Source organism: Mustela nigripes, chromosome 3 (genome assembly GCF_022355385.1).
Source record: "Mustela nigripes isolate SB6536 chromosome 3, MUSNIG.SB6536, whole genome shotgun sequence".
Taxonomy (NCBI): domain Eukaryota; kingdom Metazoa; phylum Chordata; class Mammalia; order Carnivora; family Mustelidae; genus Mustela; species Mustela nigripes.
Window position 1 is genome coordinate 45,825,099 of NC_081559.1, and position 25,038 is coordinate 45,850,136.

At 57.7% G+C, this 25,038-nt stretch overlaps 1 protein-coding gene across 27 annotated transcripts in view; it reads right to left on the minus strand.

The window, feature by feature from the left end:
* KIF1A (kinesin family member 1A) overlaps window positions 1-25,038 on the minus strand; it is a 91,178-nt gene that overhangs the window by 42,511 nt on the left and 23,629 nt on the right. For 11 of the 27 annotated variants that reach the window (XM_059393865.1, XM_059393868.1, XM_059393867.1 and 8 more), the window contains exons 3-17: window positions 18,960-19,036; window positions 18,220-18,399; window positions 17,458-17,523; window positions 16,845-17,023; window positions 15,737-15,848; window positions 14,273-14,350; window positions 13,491-13,556; window positions 12,944-12,961; window positions 7,427-7,502; window positions 5,686-5,764; window positions 4,893-5,035; window positions 4,436-4,462; window positions 3,022-3,233; window positions 1,997-2,076; window positions 1,611-1,686 (exon numbers count right to left, since the gene is read on the minus strand). In XM_059393865.1, the coding sequence (XP_059249848.1) occupies window positions 1,611-1,686; window positions 1,997-2,076; window positions 3,022-3,233; window positions 4,436-4,462; window positions 4,893-5,035; window positions 5,686-5,764; window positions 7,427-7,502; window positions 12,944-12,961; window positions 13,491-13,556; window positions 14,273-14,350; window positions 15,737-15,848; window positions 16,845-17,023; window positions 17,458-17,523; window positions 18,220-18,399; window positions 18,960-19,036 (1,469 nt within the window). The remainder of the gene's footprint in view (window positions 1-1,610; window positions 1,687-1,996; window positions 2,077-3,021; window positions 3,234-4,435; window positions 4,463-4,892; window positions 5,036-5,685; window positions 5,765-7,426; window positions 7,503-12,943; window positions 12,962-13,490; window positions 13,557-14,272; window positions 14,351-15,736; window positions 15,849-16,844; window positions 17,024-17,457; window positions 17,524-18,219; window positions 18,400-18,959; window positions 19,037-25,038) is intronic. The other 16 variants (XM_059393889.1, XM_059393874.1, XM_059393873.1 and 13 more) reach the window with 2 other exon arrangements.

Consider the following 25,038-nt stretch of genomic DNA (forward strand, 5'->3'; position numbering starts at 1 on the left):
CCCTAAAAGGGAGCTATGGGACTCCATTCAAACTGAAGCACCCAGGAGCTGAGAGCCCCAGTGATCTGTGAGTCCAGAAGGATTAGGGTGCTGCTGGGGAGGGATCTGACCTACAGGCCGAGGAGCAGAGGCTATGAAAAAAGTCCCTTCAAGCCCCCCCTAGCTCGGTACCCCCATCTGCCTGCCCCCCAGGTCAGGCCCCCTCCCATCTACGGGTGTACCCAAGTAGAGCAACCTGTCTGAGCACTGCCTCAGTTACTTGCCCCTTCCTGAGCAACCCCACATGCGTCACCCACTGGGGCTCTAGACATACTTCCTGAACTCAGGAATGCCACCCCACACCATGTCCCAGGCCGGGGTCCTGCAACCCATGGAAGCTGGGACAGCTTTCTTGGCTTCCCACTGGGCACCTTAGAATAAGCAGCCTCCACACCAAGCTCCAAGTCCCCCAGTGCCCCACCACCAGTCTGCAGGACTGTGACCGTCCCCATGTTATCAGACACTGGGGACAACCATCCCAGCCACCCCTTCTCCTAAGCAACGAGAGCTGTGCTCGCCAGAGTCCCAAGATGCCCTCTAAGGAAGAGGTATCCTCAGATGCCCCCAGGGCAGTGCCCAGACCAAGGTCAACCAACCCAAGAGGGAATACTATTGCCTCTGCCACCAACGGCAAGCCTCCAGGGTGCAGATGTCCCGAGACCACCTGCCCCAACAGCTCTGTACACCAGCCCTAGGGTATGCCCTCCAGGAGGGGGCAGGGGCTGAGAGCCCAGGAACAGTCCATCCCAAGTGAAAACTACAGGCCGATTCCAAAGGGCTATGAAGCAGCCTATCTCCTACCCCCCAGCCTGCCCCAAGTGCAGAGCCTGCCCACACAGCCCCATCCTGTCTCCGGGCCTTAGCTCCATGGCCTGGAGCTCACAGGGCAGAAGCAGCCTGAGGAGCCCAGCCCCGCACCCAGGGAGTGGCCACCAGGCTGATGAATGGATCACCCAGCACGTGCACTTCCCTCCCATGTGTCTCCAGCGGCACGGAGGGCACTCCACATGCCTCTGGCTTCAGGTCCTGGCAACACAGAAGCCCTCTGTCCCAAACAACGCCTGGGGGGAAAGCCAGCCACAACAAAGCTGCTCTAGGGCAGGCAGGACCAGAGAGCAGAGCTCCGGTCAGAGTAGGCTGTCACCACCTCCTTGGAGGCTTCCCAACTTGAAACTTGGCTCCTAAGAGGTCTAAGGGTCTGGCAATCTCTGGGGGAATGGGGGTCCTGGGTCCTAGAATTATCAAAGAGACTTTTCCCCAAATGCTCATGCTACAGCCATCTGAACTGCCAAAGGGGTTGGCGCTTGGCTCCACATGAGGCCCCACTGACAGCGCCAGATCTGCAGAGCCAGCTGGGACGGGAGAGGAAGAGTCCCAGCTGGGGCAGCTGGGACCCCAATCTGGCTGAGCTCCAAGAGGGCAGTGCCGCCCACCGTCCTGGCTAGCACAGGCTCCGGAAGGTCTGCATCCCCCGTCCTTCCAGTGGCACCCTCCTGGGCTGAGCGGGGGTGGGTCCCAACCCTGGCCTGTCCGAGTTAGGACCGCACCCCAGAACTAGAACGGGCACTTACCTTTTTGGGAGAGAACACCCCCAGGGTGCCGCCGTCCTCCCTCATGGCCACGCCCATCTCCGCCAGCAGGGCTTCCCTGAAGGAACAGTGTCTGATTCAGCCTGAGCCTCGAAGCTGCAGGAGCCTCACTCCCAACTGACCCATCGGCTGAGCAGGAGCTGGTGAGGCTCTGGCCCTTTGGCCCAGGGGCACACCATTGGTCCATGATTGCCTGGAGAAAACTGTCACCTGACTAGGGATCAGGTCAATGGGACCATCAGCGATGGGGGCGTCAGGGGGAGTCTCTGATGAGAGGACACGAGCCTGTCCCCCACTGGGACACAGCCACCCCCAGGAGCAAGAGCCCAGGGCTGGGTGCTGGAGTCCTCAGTTTCCCCACTGCCCACCTCTCCATCCGGATGGCTTCCGTGCGCCGCAGCTTCTCCTCCCATGTCTCATTGAGCTCCGCGATAATCTTCTCTGTCTCCTGGGCAGTGGGACAGAGCAGAGTGAGGCTGGGGGTCTGGAGTGGGAGCAGACAGAGGCCCGGCTGCCAGGCAAAGGTCTGCAGGGCACCGGGGCCCCAATTCCCAGGTCTGTCTAGCCAGCACAATGCCTTAAATGCCAAGGGCCGAAGGACTAATGTATCCACAGACACAAGTCTCTTCTGCGGACACAGCCAGACAATAAAGAAAAAAGGCAAAATAAACCTGGAGAAAAAGAAACACATATACATGTAAGGACCCTGAGAGACATGTAGGACACTGAGACACACATGGGGCCACAGGGAGACACACAGGACATTGAGAGACATGTGGGGACACAGAGAGACACACAGGACACTGACAGATGTGTGGGACACTGAGAGACACTCAGAGACACAGAGAGACACAGGGGACACTGAGACTGGTTCTGAGGCCCAGATGTCCCTTGGCCACTGCCGGGACGCAGACGACAAGCACTTCCAACATCAGCCCCAGCTCCTGGTTTCCTTCCCAGCCCCACACCCCAGGGGGTCCTGCACCCCAGGGTCCCCCACACACCCGGCACCCCCCACCAAGCTGCAGTCCAGCCTCTGTGTGTCTGCCTACTAAGTCAGCCCCAGTCCCGTACAGCCCAGCACCCCACAGTCATTTGCTAAAGGAATGACAAGCCCCTCGACTAAAAGCCAGCCGGACCCCCGCAGGGCCACACGCGTCAGCACAGAGCACAGGGAGGGAGCATGGAAGCCCCTGGGACCCATCTGCCCTTCTCAGCACATGCAGCCTCTTGGTGCTGGATGGCAGACCCACATGGGCTCTGCTCCGGTCCGCCCAGCCCACTGTGCCTCCAGGCAAGCCTACCCCGCGCTGTCAGCACACCCCTTCAGGGATCCCAGGCCCCTCAGGAAGGGACACTGCCCCCTCCCACCCCCCGCTGACCACGCCCTCACCTTCAGCCTCTCTATGGCCTCCTCACTGCCCGGGGCAAACAAGAGGCGCTCGTGCAGGCTGGACACGGAGGCGGCACGGCTTGACAGGGCCGAGAGCGAGGACGAGGGGCTCATGCCCACCAGGGCGTTGGTCACTGTGGAGAGATTGTCAGGGGCTGGACTCAACTCCGCCCCGCCACGGTTACGGTTATTGTTCTCAAGGTCGGACATGTCTACGGGAGGAAGGGGAGGGGAGGGTGGGCAGACATACGGGAGGGAGAAAAAAGAAAGACCAAGTTGGGAAAAAGCCAGAGGTGGGTGAAGAGAGGCAGGAAACAGAAAGCAGCAGCAGGTGCAGCCAGGGGCCCAGCGCTGGACAAGCACATGCGGGGCTGCCGCCGCCTCCCCACCGGAGGACCCAGCCCCCAGAGCCCTCCCAGCATCCCGGCGGCAGCAGGGAACCCCCTCGAGCTCCTCTCTACCTCCCCACCCTGCCCAGACCGGTGGCCTTCTAGCAGTCTCTGCACACCCACTGGGTCTCCTTCCCTTGGCTGTCGCTGCCCTGTGGCCCTCCTGCACCCAGGGCCCTGACACTTGGCCTCATCCTCTCTGCGATGAATGCCCCCGCCCCGTACCCATCACCTGCCTGGCCCGCCATGTGGCCCTGAGCTTTGGGGACCATGCTGCGCTAGCTGTCTGGCCCCACTGAACACAGGGATTGGCCCCAAGGACACCTTGGAGGAGAGGTGCACTGTGGGACCCCGAAAGGGCCCCTGCTCCTCCACCCTGGAGAGCCTGCCCTGGCTGCCCCAGGGTTCCATCCCCCCCAAGACCTGGGACTTGGGGTTAGGACAACCCCCGGCAGAAGCAGGCACGCAGCAGAGCAGCGGCAAACGTAGGACAGCACGGGGCGCTAGGGAGAACGAAGGTGTCCTGTGCCCCTGGGTCAGGGAGGCCCCAAACCGCAGGCCCATGCCACAGGGAACCTGACCCAAGGCCAGAGGTACACAGGCTGGGAGGCCCTGGCAGCATTCTCATTCGGCACTTCTGAGGGAAGGGGCTATGTGGTGTGGGGGGCCCGAGGGAGTCTGGAGCTGGGAGCCAGGGGGCAGACCCGGCCTCCTGAGGCCCCCCAGGGCTCCCCGCCCTCAGGCACTAGCTACCAGGCTGAGCTTCCCAGGACTCTGGGAGAACAGGCTAGGCTCAGCCACTGAGGCCTCCCTGTGGCCTTGGTTTCCTGTACAGACATGGGCTGAGCCAGGAGCCTAGGTGCACCAGGCAGGGTGCCCGCATCTACCAAGAGACCTATTGCCCAGCCCCTGAAAGGGGGAATGGCAGAGGAGGGCCGGGCAGCTGCCTCCCCGCCGTGCTGCCCTACACCCCGCGGAGCAGGGACAGAAGCAGGGAAGCAGGGAGCAGCAAGGGGGATACACACATTTGGGTCCTCCGGGCACAGTGTTGGCTACGGGGAGGGGAGGCATGGGGGAGGGAGGAGAGACAGAGAAACAGAAGAACAGGTTTGTCTCCAGAGGGCCTGAGGCCCACCTATCGCAGGCCAGGCACCAGGCTGGGCGGCGGGGGTCTTCGGTGGACACCCAGGGACCGCGGCCTCCCCAGCACCCCCAGTACACCAATGTGGCTTCCAGGGAAACCATCTGCGGCCTGCTTGGGCCAGCACCAGACCCAAACCATGCTGTCCACCCCGGCCGAGGCCAAAACCACAGCCTCCCCCCCGAGGTGGCTTGCCCAGGGACTCAGAGCTGGGCTGGGATTCAGGTCCACGCAATGAGGGCAGCCGGACTGGCCCCAGCCAGCCAACGGGTGGCTGTCCCGAGGCAGGAGGCCACCTCGGCCTGCCTGCCCTGCCCAGGACAGGCGGCCCAGACACTCACTGTCGGTGATGTCCCCGAGACCCTGGGCATACAGCAGGTCCCGCAGCCGCGTCACCTCGTCCTTCAGCTCACGGATCAGCTTGTTGTTCGGGTCCTCATTGATGACGGCATTACAGCGGATCTGTTTGGCCCGGTCGGCATACCTGGACGGCCAAGGGAGCTGTGGGCTGTGCCCGTGGCCGGCAGGCCCAAGGGGGCCCAGAGCCCTGCCCAGAGCAGAGCCATGGTGGGGAGGACCTCAGCAGCTGGGGCCCAGGGGCTGGACACAGAGCAGGTCACCCCACCTGGAGCCAGTGGGGCCATTGGCCAGAGCCCTACAGGGGGGTCACCTAGCCCTGCCCCACATTTGGCGGGACTGAGTCACCAGGAAGAGCAGGGATGGAGGGTACCTCTCTGTGAGGCGGAGCCTTCGCACCTGGACCTGTTCTCCCCGGGGCACACCCCTTCATCCTTTTACAGTTGGTGGCATGTGACCCAGTCGGCTGAGCAGCCTCCTTCAGGGCCAGTGCCTAAGCTGCCCGCCCTGCTGTCAGAGGGACCCTTGGAACACACCCTTGCGCCTTTGCTCCTTAAAGACCTGGTTTGGTACATGGTCCTGGGCCCTCGGACCCACGGGTGGTGGGAAGGGAACAGGCCCATGAAGACCCAGGTGCCCCCAGTAGCCATTGGAGCCTCAAGGAGCCCCAGATGAGGTGACCCTCCCCCCCCGAAGTGGTGCCTCTGACTCAGGGAGAGAGGGATCCATGCCCTCCGGAGCCAGGCCAGTCCAGGGCCCACTCATTCCAGAACACACCTCAGTGTGCTCAGGGTCTCGTCGTAGTTGATGTCTGCGGGGCTCAGGGCCGCAACCATCGCCGTCCTTGAGTTCCCGCCTGTGGAAAGAAGGCCAGGTCAGGGGGGGTCCTCTCTCCCCCGTCCACTCCTACCTTTACAGCTGGGGAAGCCAAGGCCCAGATGGGTAAACCAAGCCATGGTCCACTGTGTGAACAGGGGATCTGGCCTGCACCACGGCAGAGGGGAGCCCAGTCATTTTTCTCCTAGAGTGTGCTTTTCTCACATTTGTGGCTACTTCACAACAGCCAGGCCCCCTCCCCATAACAAGGGGGGACTGGGGCGACTTTACAGCATTTCCTGCAACATCGGGATAATTTCTTTAGAAAAATAATTTTTTTAAAGATTTTATTTATTTACTTGACAGACAGAGATCACAAGTAGGCAGAGAGGTAGGCAGAGAGAGAGAGAGAGGGAAGCAGGCTCCCTGCTGAGCAGAGAACCCGATGCAGGACTCGATCCTAGGACCCTGAGATCATGACCTGAGCAGAAGGCAGCGGCTTAACCCACTGAGCCACCCAGCTGCCCCAATTTCTTTAGAAATTTAACATTCATTTCAATTCCAGATGCAACAATTTCTTTCATTTTTATCTTTCTCGTTTGGAATATTTTTTTAAATATTTCATGTCCGAGTCCTGGCCCAGGGTGGCACGGAGCCTGGTGTCCGGTAGTGCACTGCGTGAGGAATGGACGTTTCAGCTTCAGCTCTAAGGCTGATGGATCACTCGAAGGCTCAGAATGTGGGGAGCCCTGGGCAGGGGCTGCGGGCTGGTCAGCAGCCAGGGCTCCCCTCAGGGACGTGTGTCCTGGGAGCCATGTTCCCAGGGTGTGGCCCCCACACAAACTGCGAGGTGACAGTGTGAAGGGCTTGGGGTGCAATGCCACAAGGGGTGTCAGACTGGACTGCACAGGGGGGTTCCCCCTGCCCTACCCTGGAGCTGGGCCTGGTTGTGGCCCTTGGCAGAAGGGTCCATCCGGTCCACGTCCCCAGTGAAGAACCACATTCCTAAGACATTCCCATCCACCCTTAGGGGGTCCCCGGGAGCCTCCAGGAGGCCTGACATGGCATCCATCACTAGCCTGAGCAGAGATCAGTCAAGCTGGTTCTGGGGTGCTGGGTCAGCCAGCTAGGGCTCCTATACCGCGGCCACGAAGCTGAGGAAGGCTATAGGGCCCACCTGGTCTGCCTTACGCTCACCAGGTCAGTCCAAGACTCAGTTTACCTTCCTGGGCGTCAGCCTCCCAAACTGTGAACATAGCCAGGGAGGACCCCCAAGGTTATTTTTAGGAGGAAAGGGATCAGTATTGGGATCCTTCAGGCTCCATCTCCCTATCTGTGTCTTAGGGGCTCAGAACTCAGGGAGACAGGGTGACAGATGCCACCATCCAAAAACCCAGCAAGCAAGCAGGGCTCCCAGAATCACTGAGTCCCAGCAAGGAGTAGCACTTGGTCTGGGTGTCACAGGCTTGAAACAGGAGCCCCAACATAGGTGTATGTGTTCTCTGGGCCATCCTGCTTCCCCGCACTTGCTCTCGTTGGCCCTTTGCTGGCCACCAGCCCTGGCCCTCCAGAAGGATCCCCCAGGTTTGCCTCAGCCTAGGCCCAGAAAGAGGGAGAGGCCTCCTGCTGGGAGGGAAGGCAGGACAATGGCTCAGGGCAGAAGTTAGAACCCTAGGGAGAGGTGAACCCAAAGAGTCCTCACCCAGGTTTTCTCGGAGGAGCCAGGTCAGCACAGAATCTCTGTATGGAATAAAATCTGTCTTCTTCTTTTTCTTGTTCTGTGGGAAAAGAACATTCCAGGTCAACCCTGAGCCCACTGGAGGGGAACGGAGATGGAGGGGGCAAAGCCAAGGGTCTGTGGGGTGGGTCCCCAAAGCCAAAGGCTGCTGTGGAGGGCAGGGCTAGGCCAGTCCTCAAGGCCTCTCCCTACCTGCCCCATACGGTGCTACCCCCAGCCGCCCACACTCAGGGCCAGAACCAGACTTGCTGTCCCATCCCCTCAGGTTCTCCCTAGCCCATCCCATCACACATCTGGGCCACACAGCCGGACAGAGCTGCCTTCCCTCCACTCTGTCAGAAGAACAGACCCGAGCCCATCGCCCCCTCCTCAAACAGCACTGTTGGTTCTGCTGACTAAAAAGAAAAGGTCCCACCTCACCTCTCTCTATCCACATGGAACTCCCCTTCCCTCCGCTGCAGTCCAGGCACAGACTCCTTCATTAGAACCTGCTCCCCCACCTCTCCCCTCAGGATGAAGCAGCCTCTGCTGGCTGCTAGGAACCATTGCTCCTTACAGACACGACTAATGGACTAACCGAAGGGTCCACTGATCATGGATACTCAGGTTCCAGTGGTGCCTAGTTCTTGTGGAGTTGCTTAAAAGTATTTGTTGAGCACCCGCAGGGGCCAGCAGACATGGCGCCTGCCCCCCAGACTCCCCACCCAGGGCGACGCACATAGGGGCTTCCATGAGGGCTGAGTCACTTCTCTGGGCAGAAGCTCTTCCGTCATTGTTCCTCAGGATGATTTCCAATGGGCGCTCCCTTGGCTCTCAGAGAACATAACTTGTGAAAGCTCCTGAGACAAGAGGTCAGGATGGCTTCCCGAAATCCTGCGCTGGCTTCGCTGTCGGTGGGGCCTGAGTGTCCCTCTCCTCACAGCTCCTCAGGACTGACGGACGGCCTTTTTCTCTCCATTGACACTTGGTGGGTGAAAACTGTACTTCTATGTGACCTTTGGGTTACTTCATTCCCGAGGCTCAATCCTCTGCCACATCTGTCATAGTCCTTGTTTCCACAGTAAATGCCCCACAATCACGCAGTCCCTTCCGCGATGACCAGGAGTCACCTTCATTTCCACTGCTCTGTCCATGCACCATCAGTGTTGTTCAGTCATGCTCCTGCCCCTCCCAGAACTAGCCGCTGCTCTCCCTTCTCCTCTGCCTTCCCAGCCTCTGTCACCTCATACCCAGATTTTTGAGACACTGACTTCCATTCTCCTGACCACCACACCAGGCCACCTGGGTCCCCATTCTCCAGGCAACAGCCTGAGCAGCACATGCCAGATTAGATCAGACTGTGAGTGGTGCTGGAAACCCCTCCGCTGCTCCCCATCCAACCACAGTCAGCTAGTTCCTGACAATGGATCAGGCCCCTGTCCTTCTCTGGCCTCATCATCTACATGCCTCCATGCTCCCTGCTCTAGGCCCTGAGCCTCAAAACCTTTCACATTCAATCCTGAAGAAGTTTCTACTGCAACTCCTCCCACAGCACTTCACACAGTTCCCACAGTGCCTCACATGTTCTTTCACAGTCCCTTCCTCCCTCACGCAGTTCCCCACAGCACCCTGCACAGTTTCAGGTCCACCATACAATTCTGCACCATTTGTCACACAATGCCTCCCACAGTTCATGACACAGTTCCTCTTTCTTGGTTCCTTATATCGTTCTTTGCATAGTTCCACCTAGATCCTCACAAAGATCTCTGAGTTCCTCACATAGTTCCACTCTATTCCTTATAGTTCCTGACATAGTCTTTCACAGTTCTTCACACATTTCCCCAAAGGGCTCCTCGCAGCTCCTAACATAGATCCCCCTCAAAGTCACTCACATAATTCTGTTTTTTAAAGAGTTCCCTACACAGTCCTGAGGCAGCTCCTGACACTTCCACCCATAATCCCACAATCCCTCATAATTCCTAAAAACGTCCTCAGCACTTTCACACTGTCCCCACACCATTTTGCATTCTTCCTCTCACAGTTCCACATAGTTTCTCACAATTCATACAGTTCCCAACAGTTCCTCAGTTCCTCATCTAGTTTCTCACACTTGCCCCACATTTCCTCACACAGACTTTACACAATTCCTCACACAGTTCCTCACAATTCTTCCCGTTTCACACACAGTACTGCACAACTCTATATACAGTTCCACATGGTTTCTCAAACAGCTCTTCTCACAGTTCCTTACATGGTTCCTCATAGAGTTCCTCTCAGATCCTCACATAATTCCTCTTAGTTCCTGACATAATCCTTCACACCACCCCTAACACATTTCCACGCATACTTCCCACACAGTTCTTCAAACGGTTCTTCACACAATTCTTCACAGTTCCTCAGTTTCCTCACATAGCTACTCACTTAGTTTCCCCATAACATTCCACATGTTTCCTTACACAGTGCACACAGAGTTCCTCACAATTCTTCATACAGTCTACATCTATTTCCTTACAGTTCCTCACAATTCCTCACAGTTCTCCACAGGAGTCACCTGGTGCTTTACATGGTTTTCATCTCAGATCCTCTCATAGTTCCTCACCCAGCTCCCCCACACAATTTTTTCCTCTCACAGTTCCACAAAGTCCACATACAATTCCTCACTATTCTTCACAGTTTCTCACCCAGTTCCACATACTTTCTCATAGTTCATACCGTTCTTCACAATTACCAACAGTCCACACAGTGCCACAAACAGTTCCACACAGATATTTTCACACAAATCCTACACAATTTTCCACACACTTTCACACAGATTCCCTCAAAGTTTCTTACACTTTTCCACACAAATCCCTGACATAGTCCATTACACAGTTCTGCATGCATTTCCCCAGAAAGTTTCTCACAGTTCCTCACATTCCTTTTCCCACTGACTATGTGGGAAGTGTGTGTGTATAACTGTGCCAGGAACAGTGTGAAGAACTGCACTGAGACTGTGTGGGGAACTCTGTAAGTAACTGAGAAGAACTGTGTGAGGGACTGCGCACTGTCCCTCACATAGTTTTCCATATAGCTCCCTCACAACTCCCATACTTCCCCCACACCATTTCACATACTTCCTCTCACAGTTCCACAATTTCTCACAGGGTTCACATATGTTTCCTCATAATTCTCCACATAGTTCCCCACACAGTTCTACCCAGTTCCTCATACTTCCCCACAAATTTCCCCCTATCGGTCCAGAGTTCGTCACAGTTCTCCAAAAATTTCCTCAAAAGTCAATCACACAATTCCCACACAGTCCACCCACATAGTTTCACACACTTGTTACAGTTCTGCAAAGTGCCTCACGATTCTTTACACAGAGTTCCTCTCACAAATTCCTCACATAGTTTCTCCCACAGTTCCTTACAATTCTTCATGGAAATCCTCAGAATCATGCAGTTCCTCATGTATTTCCTCAAACTATTCCTCATAGTTCCTCAAACTGTTCCCCATACAGTTACCCCACATAGTTTCTTCATAGTTTCCCACTCAGTTCCTCACAGCTACATACAATTCACCACAGTTCCCTCAAACAGTTTCACACACTTCGTCTCACAGTTCCACACAATTTTACACAGTTCCCTACACACTTCGTAACACACTTCCACAGAAAGTTGCCTCATACTGTTCTCACACAGTTTCTTTTTGGTCCTCGAAGAGTTCCTCTCATTTTCTCACAGTTCTTGACACATTTCTTCGCAGTTCCTCCTAGTACCTCAGTTTGCCATACAGTTTATCTCATAGTTCCTCACAGTTCCCACAGGTTCCTCACTGAGTTCCTCATAAAATTCCACACAGTTCTCTCTATACACTTCCTCACATAATCCTTCACAATTCCTTTCATAAGTCACCAGTATTTCATACAGTTCCACATAGAACTCCTCCAAATTCACAGATACAGTTCCCCACACTGTTTCACATACTTCCTTTCCCATTTCAGTTCCATTCAGTGGTTCCTCACACATTCCACACAGTTCCTCACAATACTTGATACAATGCCAGACCTCTTGCATGGTTCCCCCTACTAGTACCTCACACTTGCCCTAGACAGTTCCCCACACAGCTCCTCACATAGTCACTCTTTGTTGCTCACAGGTCCATACACAGTTCCTCAAGGTTCTCCCCACTCACAATTACCACATATTTTCCCACACCATTCCAACTATTTCCTATACCTCCACAGGTGCTCACAATTCTTCACATGTTTCCTGCCTGGTTCTCCACACAGTTCCGCAGTTCCTCACAGTTCCCACACACAATTCCCACAGAATCTCATACACTTCCTCTCACATTCCCTCAGAGTTCCTCACATAATCTTCACAAGGTTCCTCACAGTTCCCACACAGTTCCTTGGTTTCCTCACACAGTTACCCATTTAGCTCCCCATACCATTCTCCATAGTTCCTCAAACAGTCCACACAATTACTCATAGTTCTTCATACACTTTCATATGCATTTTGTCACAGTTACAATTCTTCACAGAGTGCCATACGCAATTCCAATTTTCTGTGGTCCCCAATACAGTCCTTTACAGTTCCATGTGCATTTTACCCATTTCTCACACTTCCTCACATCCCTTACACAGTCCTATGCACAGTATTTCACAGTTGCCCACGTAGTTCCTCACAATTCTTCATACAATTCCCACATTTGTCCCAACCCATTTCAGATACTTCCTCTCACAGTTCCTCAGTTTTCAGAGTTTCTTACACAATACTTCATAATTCCTCACACTGTTCACAATTCCACACACATTTCCCATAGTTTCTCACAAAATCATTCACATAGTTCCTCACAAATACTCACACTGTTCCTACAGATAGTTCCTCTCAGATCCTTGCTTAGTTCCTCCCGTATTTCCTCACAGTTCCTAACACCTTTCCTCATACAATTCCCCACATAGTTGGTCACACTCTTCCTCTCATTTCCTTACATAATTCCTCATGCTTCCCCACATGGTTCCTCACATTTCTTCCCACGCAATTCCTTACATAAATCAACATTTTTCCATTTCAGCACTCTCACATTGGGCTTTCCAACTACATGGCACAGCTGAGTACCCCTCTACCCGGGTGGCTCTTCCCCACTCCTCAGGTCTTAGCCCTAAAGCTAGCTGTCCTATAAAGCTTATGTGGCCATACTGACTAAAGGCTACCTTGTGTATGGGTCATGCTCACAGTCCATTTTTTTTCTTTGTGAGATTTATACCAATTCATAATTCTGTTTCTATGTCTATCATCTATGTCGCCCATCGTGCTGTGGTCCCTGCAGGGCTGTGTTGTTCTAATACACAGCTTCGCTCAGAGTTGGGCTCACTGTGTTTGTCTGCTAGGTGCACAAACAAAAGGTACTTTTACTGCCAAGACCTTTGCAGAACTAGGACTAAAGGCACTCCTTGCTTCTAGACCCCAGTGCAATGGCTGAAGACTCCTCCCCCTAAAACTGAAGAAAGCAGCTTACCTTATTGGGCCCAGAGTCCTGGAAAAGAAAGATAGAATCTGAGAACCTGGAGTGAGGCTGGGGACCCAGGGTGTGTGGGGAGGGAAGGACGAGTGGGCTCCAGAGAGCAAAGGAACCCACTAGGTGAGCCAAGTCACCATGAGAGCCTGCGAAAGGCCCATCACTCACCACCTGGCCATCGCTGGCCACCCTGGTCCTGACAGGCCAAACAACAGAGCGATCTCTCAGTCTGCTGTTACCCAGCAGCTCTTCCCTCACCCCAAACTATTTAAGAAAAAGGTTGGGGCCTTGTAAGAATTGTCCTTCTCTGGACAAAAGCCTAGGTGTCTTGGTGAATGGCCAGTACTGGTGGGGAAATTTCGACACCATCTGTAGCCTAGGGACACACACCCTTCACATCTCCGAGATTTCCCTTGAACCCCAGGCACCCTGATAGAGATAGCACTTGGCACAGGTATGAGAAGCTCCCAGCATCCTTCCAGAAGGAAGGACAGGGAGCCACAACCCATCCCATCCGCCCAGTTCTAGAAACCCAAAGGTAGCTCACCATTTCAGCCAGAGCAGAGATCACCTTCCCCAGCGTGGTCAAGGACTTATTGATGTTGGCTCCCTCCTGTGTGGGGAGAATACAGTCAGGACATCAGGAAGCCTCAGGACCCTCTCGCTCCAGAGTGATCCCCTGGGGCCTCATGCCATGAGACAAGGGGCTAAGGCTGCCAAGCCCTGACTGTTCATCCAGGACTCCTTGGAGCACAGGGGGCTCTGGCAAGAAGCCAGGCAAAGGCCCACCCTGGCCAGGGGAGTACACTTGCCCTGCTTCTTCCAGGCTCCCTGGGGGTCCTCGTAACATCTCACACTAGCCCTGGGACCCAGCTGGTACAATTTCCAGAACCTCTTCCCACCCACAATTTGGGTATTGTGGCACCAAAGGGAGGCTGGAACATGAAGGCTCTCCTTCCTGACACTGAAGACTGCTTTGACAAGAGACTGTCTGCCTCACAGCCTGTGTTCTGGAACAAAAGCCACACACCGATACCCAAGGCACTGTGAGGGCCCGCGAAAGGCCCAGCTTTCCTGCTGGGGTCTCTGTCCTTGTTGGCCCCTAGCCAGTGTGCCGGGCGCAGCCCTCTGACTCCTGGCCTCCTCACACCTCCTCCTGTGCCCCCTGCTCTCCCTGCCCGGGCTCGCCCTGTAACGGGGTGGCCCCAACCCCTTCCAGCCCGAAGACGAGCCCTCCTGCCAAGCCCATCCCAGAGCAAGCCAGCCTCAAAGACATGGCTGCCAGGTGAGCGAGGTGCAGGGTCACAGACACGCCAGTCCAGCCCCTACCTTGAGACGCGTGCCCTTGGCTCCTGTGGAGTCGGCCCGCTCACTCCCGGCCAGGTCCACCAGGCTGATCTTGCTCACCTGAAACAGCAACTGTGTCAGCTGCAGAAGAGGCCACAAGGCCACTGTGGGGACATGGCCAAGCCCTTCCCTGGGCCTGATGGTCTCTGACCCTGCACTTTCCCTCCCTTCACAGCTTGTCCGAGGCTCTGCCTGAGGTCAAAGCCCACATCCCTGAGAGGCTGTGCACCCCTGGCCCCTAAAATGTCTGCTGCTGCCGCTGTGCTGCTCTCAGCACACAGGGTGCTCTTCATCTGTCGGCACGGAATTCCCCACAGAGCTCCCCAGGGTGTCCTGTCACCTGTTTCCACAGATGGGCTCATTGTCTATGGTGGGATCCGAATCCAATTCCAGAGCCCCAGCGGCTCAGCTGCCTCACAGGGGCATAGTTGGCTGGTCCAGTGACCGGGCGGTGTTGGGGAGGAAGCGACACTGCCACGGCCTGGGCTATGCTGCCACATGGGTTCCAGAAAAACCCAGGCTCTCCCGATCTATGGCCACTGCAGATGCAGACAGGATTTGCCCAGACTTTAAAAGCTAGATACCCTCTTGGTGCCCAGAGCCCATGCTGGGTGGCAGGGGGTGGGAGGGTGTCACAGCAGGTGGCCCCCAGCCCAGTCCACCCTGTTCCAGTTCCACACTCTGGTCCCACTGGGCCATCGTGACTCTCTGCAAGGAGGGCACCAGGCTGAGGTGACCCTGGCATGACTGGGGCCTAAGTGGGGCTAACTTCTCCCAGACGCCCTGCAGTCCCTGGGGTACTGCCAGTCAGGAGAGGACTGGGACACCCCCAGGAGAAGGCCTGGACCGTGGGTCAGGGGAGATAACACGGAGAAAACCTGACACCCAGAAACAGAGCCACCAAGGGACAGGAAGAAGCTGTGAGCCAGCCAGGCTGCCCCTTGGGGAACACAGAGACCACATGTCTGGACAAGGTGTCTGTCCGGGGCCACCACGCAGGCCAAGATGTGTGGGAAAGGCATCTGTAGCCGCAAGCGGGGTGGCGCCGGCCAGCACAGCCTCAGCTTTGTGCCTATGGATGCCAGGGCCCCCGCTCCCGCCCGTTGGTCAGGCCCCACGGTCACCCCCGTGACAGGCGCTCATCCCACCCATGGCCCCTGGCCCTCAAGGGCCGCCAGCACCCACTGCGGCGCAGCTCTGGGGCCGGCCCTCCTGGGCCCCCGTCCTCACCACAACTACCAGGCAGGAGGCGGACTGGGGTAGATGCTGGGTGGGGCCCAACGTCGAGATAAGGTGGCCTTGCAGGCCTAGCCACCAGGCTGGCAGTTGTGAGGGCCTGGCACCCAGCGTGGGGGACGGCGGTTGCCCTGGCCTCCTCGTTCTGCCTGACGGGACTGACCCCCGCCCCCTGCCCAGACGGCTGCCATCTGCCAAGGCCACACTCACTTTCTCCGTGGTGATGTCGGTCTCTGCGTCGTGGCGCTTCTGGGTGAAAATGATGTTGAAGACCGCGTGGGAGCGGCTGCTGGTTTCATTCATGTTTGTGGCTGCCACGGTCCTGGGGGGAACAGAAGCCACACAGGGTTACCTGTCATCCCGTGGTAGGGAGTGAGAGTGGCTGATGACCCAGCTGGGCCTGCTCCCCTTGGCTCCCCGGGTTGCCCTGCCCAGCCACATGCTGGCGCTGCCTCTTATCACTGCACGAGCAGGGCCCCACCCACCTGGCCACCAGTAGCAGCCAGATGCTGTTGACAGGGGCTCCAGAGAGCCCAGACAACCCTCACACAATACAGAAAAGCCCCACCCAAGAGGGAAAGAAGGCGCCCATCTCTGTCCCAGTCTGGGGAGGGCCAGAAGCAGGCCCCGGGGGCAGAGCCCAAGGCAGCCTGTGGGGAGTCGAGGAGCTGCGCCCCATGCTGCTGAGGTGTGGAGACCATAGGGCGTCCACTGGACCAAGCTCACCATCTGAAAGTCCCCAGCAGGGAGAGGCCTCTTCAGAACAGCGCACTCACAGGGCTGCGATGGCTAGAGGCCCCTCACCCTCCTGGAGGCCCCGGGCAGCAGAGAGGGGAACTGGGCCATGACTGCGGGGCAGACCCCCAGCACAGTGAAGCCAGGGAGACAGACGGCCTGTGCCCTGCGATGCCTTCCCTTCGGCCCTTTGCTGAGAGCCTCTACCCTGTGCCCTATCTGGAGAGCCATTCGCCCTCGGAGAATGCAAGATTGGCCCTCCTGACCATGGAGTCTGACAGGGCAGCTGCCCATGGGGAGAGCCCCTGGGGAGCCACCACAGATGACACCAGTGCCCCCCAGGGAGCAAACCAACACCCCACCCCCAGAGGAACAGTACTTGCATAGGGGACAGGGTGGGGATCTGGAGACCCCTCCCAGGCTGGCATGTGCCCTCCGTGGCCTCAGGCCCCCGGGGCCCACCCCGCCATGGTAGAGAAGGGGGAGGTCTTGGACAGACCAAGAGGTGCCCCAGGGACCAGGCCTTCCACAGGGGCATGCAGCAGCAGGCACCGGGAGGACAGACCAGCCACCCGGCACGCACCTGGCCTTGTTCCCTGAGTCCATGAGGTCCTGGATGTCATTGTAAGAGGTGACGGCCAGCTTGGAGAGGTCCTCCACATACGGCCCCAGCAGTGGGTGCTCCCTCACGCGCAGGTTGCCCTTGTTCTTGGGATTCAGGAGGTCGCGGACGCGCTCACAGTAAATCTCCATGTAGCTGACCTGCAGGGCAGAGACATTCCCTCAGGGACCCCCAGGCAGGGAGCTGGGGGCGTGGGGGCCACCAGCAGGGAACCATCCCCCAAGGTGGGGATACAGGGTTGTCATCAGGGACTCTTAAGATAGGGGTACGGGGCCACCTGCTGGGTAGGGGGAGGCATGCAAAGGACCCCCAGCCCATGTGAGTGCAGGAGCTGGGCTGTCAGCCCATCCGCTCCAGCTGGCCTCCCCCTCCTGCTCACCCCCCATCCTGGGGGCCCGTCCAGTGGGAACACTCCAAGGGCACTGCGGCCACAGCAGAACCAGGCTATGCAGCGCGGAGACACCTGTCCTCACACCTGGCACAGAGCGCTACTTAATCAACACTCACTGAGCAGGGGACCACCTGGACCACCTCCCCCTCCGTGCTGGAGTCACAGACACTCAGGGAGCCCTACCTCCACGGAGTAGGACATGTTGTCATTGGTTGTGTCGTTGATTCGGGAGAACAGGTCCTCACAGAGCTGCGGGGCGGAGGACACAGCGTCAGACGATGGGGACAATGGGGCTGTTCTTACAGGCCTGCCCCCAGGTGCTGCCCCCAGGTGCTGGGGGCAGCCCGAGCTCTCCAGGCCTCTCCTGCTCCCCAGTAGTCCATCTCAAATGCACTGAGAAGGCCTGCACCCTAAGAGCAGCTGTCTTCTGCTTAAGTCCTGGAGTCCTTTTGGATGATATCCGATCCTTTCCCACTTTCTGCGTGCCGTCCTTGTCTACACTGGGTGGGCAAGGGTGTCTTATGCTATAGACTACCTGGCATTCTCCCCTGCCCAGGCCAGGTCAAGTGCTAACCAGCACAGATCCAGAAGCCTGCCCAGGGGAGCTGGTGGGGTGGAGGCCCGGGTCCCAGCAGTACTGAGGCATCTGTCTCAGCCTTAAGTTACCCAAAGGCCCCGCCTCATCCAAGCATCTCTCTCTGCCCAGACGACTAGGCCTCACAGAGCCCTGCGCTAGGGTCTAGGGCTCCAGCCTCTTCAGGGAAGCTCTGCCCCTTGCTGCTCCACCATGCCCTCTGCCCTCCTGGTTTACCTTCCCTCCTGGATCCTGTCCTCCTGTGGCTACTCTCCCAGGGCACCCTGCTGGGTCCTTCCGCCTCAGTGGGTGCAGACCCATCTGGTTTGCCCTTATGAGGCCCTGTGCCACCTTCCCTGACCCCTGCGTGCCTGTGGGATGATGCCCTGCTGGTCCTTCTCCTGCTTGCCCATCATGGTGTAGGACTTGCCGGCCCCGGTCTGCCCGTAGGCGAATATGCACACATTGTAGCCCTCGAAGGCGTGCTGCAGCATCTCCTCTCCGATGTCCCGATATACCTGCTTCTGGGAGGCGTAGTTGATGTCCTCGGGCTGGAAGACAGGAGGCCACACAGCTGTAGGAGGCCGGATGCACCCCTGTACCCCCACCCCTGCACACTCCCTGCACAGGGGTCCTAACCCTGCCCAGCAGGGTGCACTCCCCGGGGAAGGGGCTGGAAGGCGCTGGCCAGAGGGCATTTCTGCAGAGTGAATGGGCTGTACCAGGGTCAGAGGCAGGAACAGGAGACAGAATGCTCAAAATGAAGGCATGGCCAGCAGCCTTGGGACTGGGAGGGCGGGACGGAAGGCCCAGGGAGCCCAGGGACCGGGCTACCATGTGGAATGCTCTCCTAACAGGACTGCTTTACGCAGGTCCCAGGGAGTTACCCTAACAACGCATGTCACCACTGAGGGTGACCTTCCACATACAACTTGGGAAAGTAGCCCCCTCCCCGCCCCGCCCTGGGTCTCAAACCTGTCCCTCCTTCCCCTGTCCCAGCGGCAGCCCTGTTTAAAGACACAGACATCTCAGAGAGGTCAGGGGACAGGTCAAACATCCACACAGCTGTAGCCCACCCCCCACGTCCCGCGAACCCCAGCCCTGGGCTTACCGAGGTGTGTGACCAGTAGGAATAGTCGAAGCTGAAGCTTTTGGGGGTCTCCTTGGGCTGTTTGGGGTTAATGATGGCTGCAGAGGGGGACAGGCATGGCAGTTAACCCTCTGCTGGGGGGACAGGCCATCAGCATGTGGTATATACCCCCCAGACAGGTACCCCAAGAGAGGGAGGCCTCTGGCCCAGACAAGCCAGTCCACCAGGGGGACAGGACCAGGGCTCCAATTCCAGTCAGACAGGCCATGTGTGCCTCTTTCCTCCGTCAGGTGGACCCTGCTGCCCATATATGCCTCCTCATGGCACCCAGATGGGTTCCTTCCTGCAGACGCTGGGTCAGCGGGAGACCCCACAGCCCACCTCCATGCCTCGGTCCAGCCCTTCTCCCCACCCCACCCCTCTGCTCTGCACACACGCGTCCGAGACACACACAGAGGCTGGAGACCATGGGCAAGGTCGAGCTCTTCTCCCTGTGTGGCTCATTACTGCGTGGCTCATCCGTGCACCACGGGATTCCATTGCAGGTCACACAGCTGGGCCCTCCTGCCCCATGCTGCTGGTGCCTTGTGGGCCTGCTCTCACGGGCTTCCCTGGTACCATCTTCTGCAGGGTCCCTGCCCCCAGTGAGTGGCACATGATGCTGGCCAGAGGTACCACACCCAGAATGTCATTTCTTCAAGCCAGGAAAGAAGCCACAAAAGTATGGTGGTGCCATCAGCCACCAGCTGTGCCGACCACAGAAACTGGCAGGCCCCCACCCCAGGCTGCTTTGCCCCAGGCCGGCATGGAACCCCACTCCAGTGTTTCCCATGTGCCAGAGCCACAGGCCACATGCATCTGGGGGTCAGGCAGGAGCCACCGAGGCCCCTAACCCCATCAGGCCACCCACCCACTGCCTGCTGGGCCACCATCCAAACCTGCAACTGCCCTATAGGCAGGCCTCGCAGCCATTTGCTCGGCCCGAGTGCCCCACTCCCGGCACGGGCTTTGCCTATAACCTGTCCCCAGGGATGACTCAGTTTTGGGCCCCAGACCCCAGGTTTGAGGAGTTCTGGGAGATCACCCAGCACATTTGGGAAACAAGCAGATGGAGCAGGTGACTGACCGTCACAGTGCTGTCCTTGGAGCCAAGCGTAGCTCACATCCATGCTGCCTCCAGGAGCAAGGCCGAGGACAGAAAGCCGCCCTGCTTTCAATTCCTGAGGGGACCTGGGGACGCAGCCACTGGAACCCCAAGCACAGATCATGCCAGCGCCAAGGAAACAACAATCACAACACCTCCTAACCCAAGCCCGGGCCAGGCCCCCGATGGCCCTCCACCCTGTCCAGCCTGCTTCCCTTTGTCCCGTGTGACCCTTGCCCGGTTCTGGGTGCCAACCTCGCTCTGACCGTGTCCTGGGGGAGTTTGCCATGTACCTCTCCTGGACTGCGGGCTCCCTGCGGCGGTGGTGGAGGGCTCCCAGGAACAGAGCACAGCTGTGCTCAATACCGAGTGACTGGGGACAGCCAACAGTGAGGGACAAAGGGCAGGAGCTGGCCACAGGAGAGTCGGCCACGAGGACCATCAGGCAGAGGTCTTCCGGCACTCAAGACTGCCTGTCACCTCTCCCCATTCCCTCCTGGGGGGTCCCATGGGCTCTTGGGACCTTTACAGATGGGATGTGAGCTCCAGATGCAGTGAGACTGGAAGCCAGGATCCACCTGGGCCCGGCTCCTCACCTCCAAACCCTCGCCAGGCACGCTGAGACAGGGCTGCTCTGCTAGAGCAAGGCCCTCCCTTCAGGGGCTTGAGTTTCTCCTTGTGTGGCACTAAGGAGGAGGAAGGGTCCTCCTGGGGCGTGCTCCTGCCAGGCCAGGGCGGTGGGGGGGGGGGGGGGGGGGGGGGGGGCTGGGCAGGGCCCCTCCAGAGAGTGCACAATAGAGGGCACACAAGGGACAGGCACCTGCCAGGGATGGAGATGTGGCTGGTGGGGGCCCCAGGTTGGACAGGGAAGGGAGGCAGGGAGGGACTGATGGAAGCCAGTGTGTGCACGTGCGAGAATGTCAGTGTGTGCACGAGAGTGTGTGTGCATGTGAGTGTGTGAGAGAGCATGTGTGCATGTGTACACACATGCGTGTGTGCATGTGAGTGGTGCACATGTGTACATGTATGCACATGTGTGCATGTGAGAGCATGTTGCGCATGTGTGTGCACACACAAGAGTGTGTGTGTGCATGTGTGTTCATGTAAGCCCACACACGGGCGAGCTGGTTTACCAGATGCCCACCATGGCACACTCGCTGGACTGGGGAGACGGCTCACTGCAACAGACCAGACAGAACACTACTGGGCTCTCAGGGAACAGAGAGTCCAAACCCTGGGAGCCAGCATTCCTCGTGCACAGGAGCACTCACCTCCTCCCCTCTCCCAACCCACTGGGACAAGCTCCCTCCACCAGATGTGACTCCCAGTGCCCCCCCATCACTGCACCCCTTCTTAATGCTGCAAGACACTGCCTTTGTCCCTGCTGGTCTGGCTCCATTGGGCACTGATGTGTGTGTTGCCTGCCTCCCCACTGGTGTGTCACCCAAGGGCACTAAGAGCCTCAGTTCTGCTGCCCTGGGGTTCCAGAGGGCAGCCTCCTAAGGCCCGTGCCCAGCAAATGTTTACTGATGACGTGAAGGGGCCTCATGTCCACCCTGCTCTTCCCATGCAGCCACACATGATGACACACATCACAGAGCCTTGGTCTCCCCATCCATGCCTCGGGAACTGTCCTCATCCATGCCGGACGACGGGACAACACACACAGCCACCACTGCGACTCTGTGAGCAGGACACCCACTATAATTCTAAGGGAGAAGAATTCTAAGGGAGCAATTCCAGGGGAGAAGATGGCTCCGGGCTGTGTAGCCCTCCCTGGATGGGGCTGGCAGGAGAGACAGGCAACTGCCCCCTGAGCTGAGGCTGGTGCCCCAGCTCCCGGCCTCCAGGGCTCCTCTGTGAACACCGTGAACAGGCCTGCAGTGGTGCCACCACCGAGCTCCCTTCTGTGGCCTTCCATTCCCAGGCTCACTCTATCTGAAGCCTAGAACATTCTAGAACAGTGACAGCCAATAGAGGCTTAGATGAGTTAGGCGTTTCCAACACCTGGGTCTGTGCGAGGGCTGCTGATTGACAAGGGCCTTTGGGAGAAAGACCCCTAGAGCAGAGGAGAAGGGTCTGGAATGTTCCAGAATGGTGGTCACTGCCTGAAATCACACTGGGACCAGTTTGCCAGGATCCAAGAGGAGGGCTGGAGGCAGGAAGGCCAGGCTGAGCATGGGCCTGTGGAGCCTGGTTGGGCTGGGGGCAGGCCCTGGATGTATTGGCCCTGTGGCCTTGGTCTGTCCCCTCTGCTCCAGAGGCACTGTCCTGGGTGAGGAGTGTCCTCCCCAAATTCACATCCACTGGGAACCCCAGCACGTGACCTTCTTTGGACATACAGTCCTGGCAGATGAGATTAGTAATGATGAGATCGTGCTGATTAGGGCGGTCTGTATATAAAAAGTAGGGTCCACCAGAGATAGACAGACAGACATGCACAGGGAAAAGCCCACGTGAGGACAGAGGCCAGCCCAGGCCTGTTGCAGCCGCCACAAGCAGAAGACAGGTCAGAAGCACATTCTCTCAGAGTCTCAGAGGTAACCAAACCTATGGACACCTTGGCAAAATCACTTCTGTCTCCGTTCATCTGTCCCCGGAAACGGACTTCCCCCCAGTGCAGAGGGCCTCGGGGTGCTGGCTGGCCCATGGGGGACACAGGAGGCAGGAGACGCAGGCCCAGCCTTGCCTACAGGGCCTCAGCGGTGCAGCGGCGGAAAGACCCCCATCCAGAGTCTTCCTCTGTGGGACCAGAAGGACTCAGAAGACGGGAAACCTTGCCAGATGTCCCCACGTCTGCTGTCTTGCACAGTGGGAACGTGGGGAGACACACAGGAGTCTGCACCCCTCGGTAACCTCCACTGGCCTGCCAAGGGGCGGACAGAAGCGTTTGCCATGCAGTTTGCCTGGCTCACAAAACCAGCGGATCTGGCCCATTCAAGGGAAGGGCATTGTTCATTCAGGTGATAAACACAGGAGGACAAAGGATGTTTAGCAGTGAATGTTTCTAATGTGTATGTGTCAGCATGGCTTCGAGAGGCCCATTCAGGGAACTGGCATCTCTGTGAGCACCTGGATCTGAGATCCAAGAACTGTGTCAACATCCCAGGGGGTGGATCGGGGAAGGCAGGATGGCCTCCCACCCTGACACTCACGGCCTGGCACGGGGCCCTGACGAGCCAGTGCGTGGCCAGAATGGCCACGCGGTCCGCTCCCCGGAGTCTCCGTATTGCTGGGCAAGTGCTCCCTGCTGAAAACACGGGCTGGCCCTAAGGCCTTGCATAGCCTCCACAAAGAGCAGCATCCCCACCCCTTCTCACGGGCCCCACCTACACTGACAACGTGGCTGTGAGCTGCCGCCCAAACAGCTCCATGCAGGCCCACCTCAGCCTGGCTGGGGGACCCCCCACAACTCTGCCCCAAAGTCGCCAGGAAGAAAACCCATCCTGGCCACTGACCTCATTCCACAGATAAGCTTTCCTGCACCGAGGGCTGGAGGGTGTCCCTCTCCTCTGGGCTCCCCTAGCCTTCACCCACACTTCTGACATGGCTTCTAGCACTTTCTACCAGTACCATCACTACTCTGTTTTCTCCCAGATGAATACAGCTTCCCGAGTGACTTTCTCAATTATCCATTCTTCTGACACTTCTTTCATCTCTGTCTGTCTGTGTCTCTGCGTCTCTGTCTTTCAGGCCAGAGGCCAGTCAGAGCTTTCCACCCCACAGCTCATCATCTCCTCCAGCTGTCTGCTTCCCTGGCACCTGTCACACCCTATCTGAGACCATTCCCAAGCTCCATGGGAGATGGGTCTGACTCTGATGTGTTGTTCTATATCCTGCCAGCTCCCAGAGGGTGTGGTCACCTGTGAGCCGCTCCTGCCCAGACTCCCAGCTACTGTCTGAGGTGAGGGTGGTGCTGCCAGGGCCTGGTCCAGGAGGGAACAAGGGTCCCCACCATCATTCTTGATGTCTGGGATCATCTGACAGTGACATGGCAGACCCTGTCGGCTCCTTGGGCACATGTCCTCTGCCCACCCAGGGTCACAGCTCCCAGCAAAGGTCATGGTTCCCAGCCTGTGGTTACTTCTCATCAGAAGTCACAGTTTCCACCAGGGGTCACAGTTCCCACCAGAGGTCATGGTTCTCAACAGGGGTCACAGTTCCCATCAGAGGTCATGATTCCCACCAGGGGTCACAGTTCCCACCAGAAATCACAAATCCCATCAGAGGTCATAGTTCCCACCAGGGGGTCACAGTTTCCACAAGAGATCACAAATCCCACCAGAGATCACAGTTCCCACCAGAGGTCACAGTTCCCACCAGAGGTCACAGCTCCAACCAGGGGTCACAGTTCCCACCAGAGGTCGCAGTTCCCATAAGGAGTCGCAGTTCCCACCAGTAGTCATATTTCTCATCAGAGGTCATGGTTCTCACTAGGGGTCACAGTTCCAACCTGGGGTAACTGTTCTCACCCAGGGTCATGGTTTGTATCCAGGGGTCACTGTTCTCACCCAGGATGTCATGGGTCCTACCCAGAGTTCACAGTTCCTGTGCAGGCCTTGGCTTCCAACCTTTAGGCATGAGTCATACCCCCTGAGCACCTGCTCATGTCATAAGGAAACCAAGCCCCTGGACCAACCCTTGGCTCATGCTGGGGAAGATGCTGGATAAGCAGCCAGCCTCAGGGGAGGACAACGCGGAGATACATTCTCTATGCCAGAGGGTCCCAGTGACCCAACCCCTGCTGTCTGGGGCAGCCACCCATGCATCAGCATCCTCCACAGCTTCTCCCCAGGTCCACGTTCTCTCCCACATAGCCTGGGACCCCCTCTTTAATAAACCTTTGGCACCCAAATCCTCACATCAGGGTCTGCTTCCAAGGACCCAGTGGAGGCAACACCATTCCTAAGCACTGTGACAAAACCTCAGATGCACATGGCCACACTGTGCCCAGTG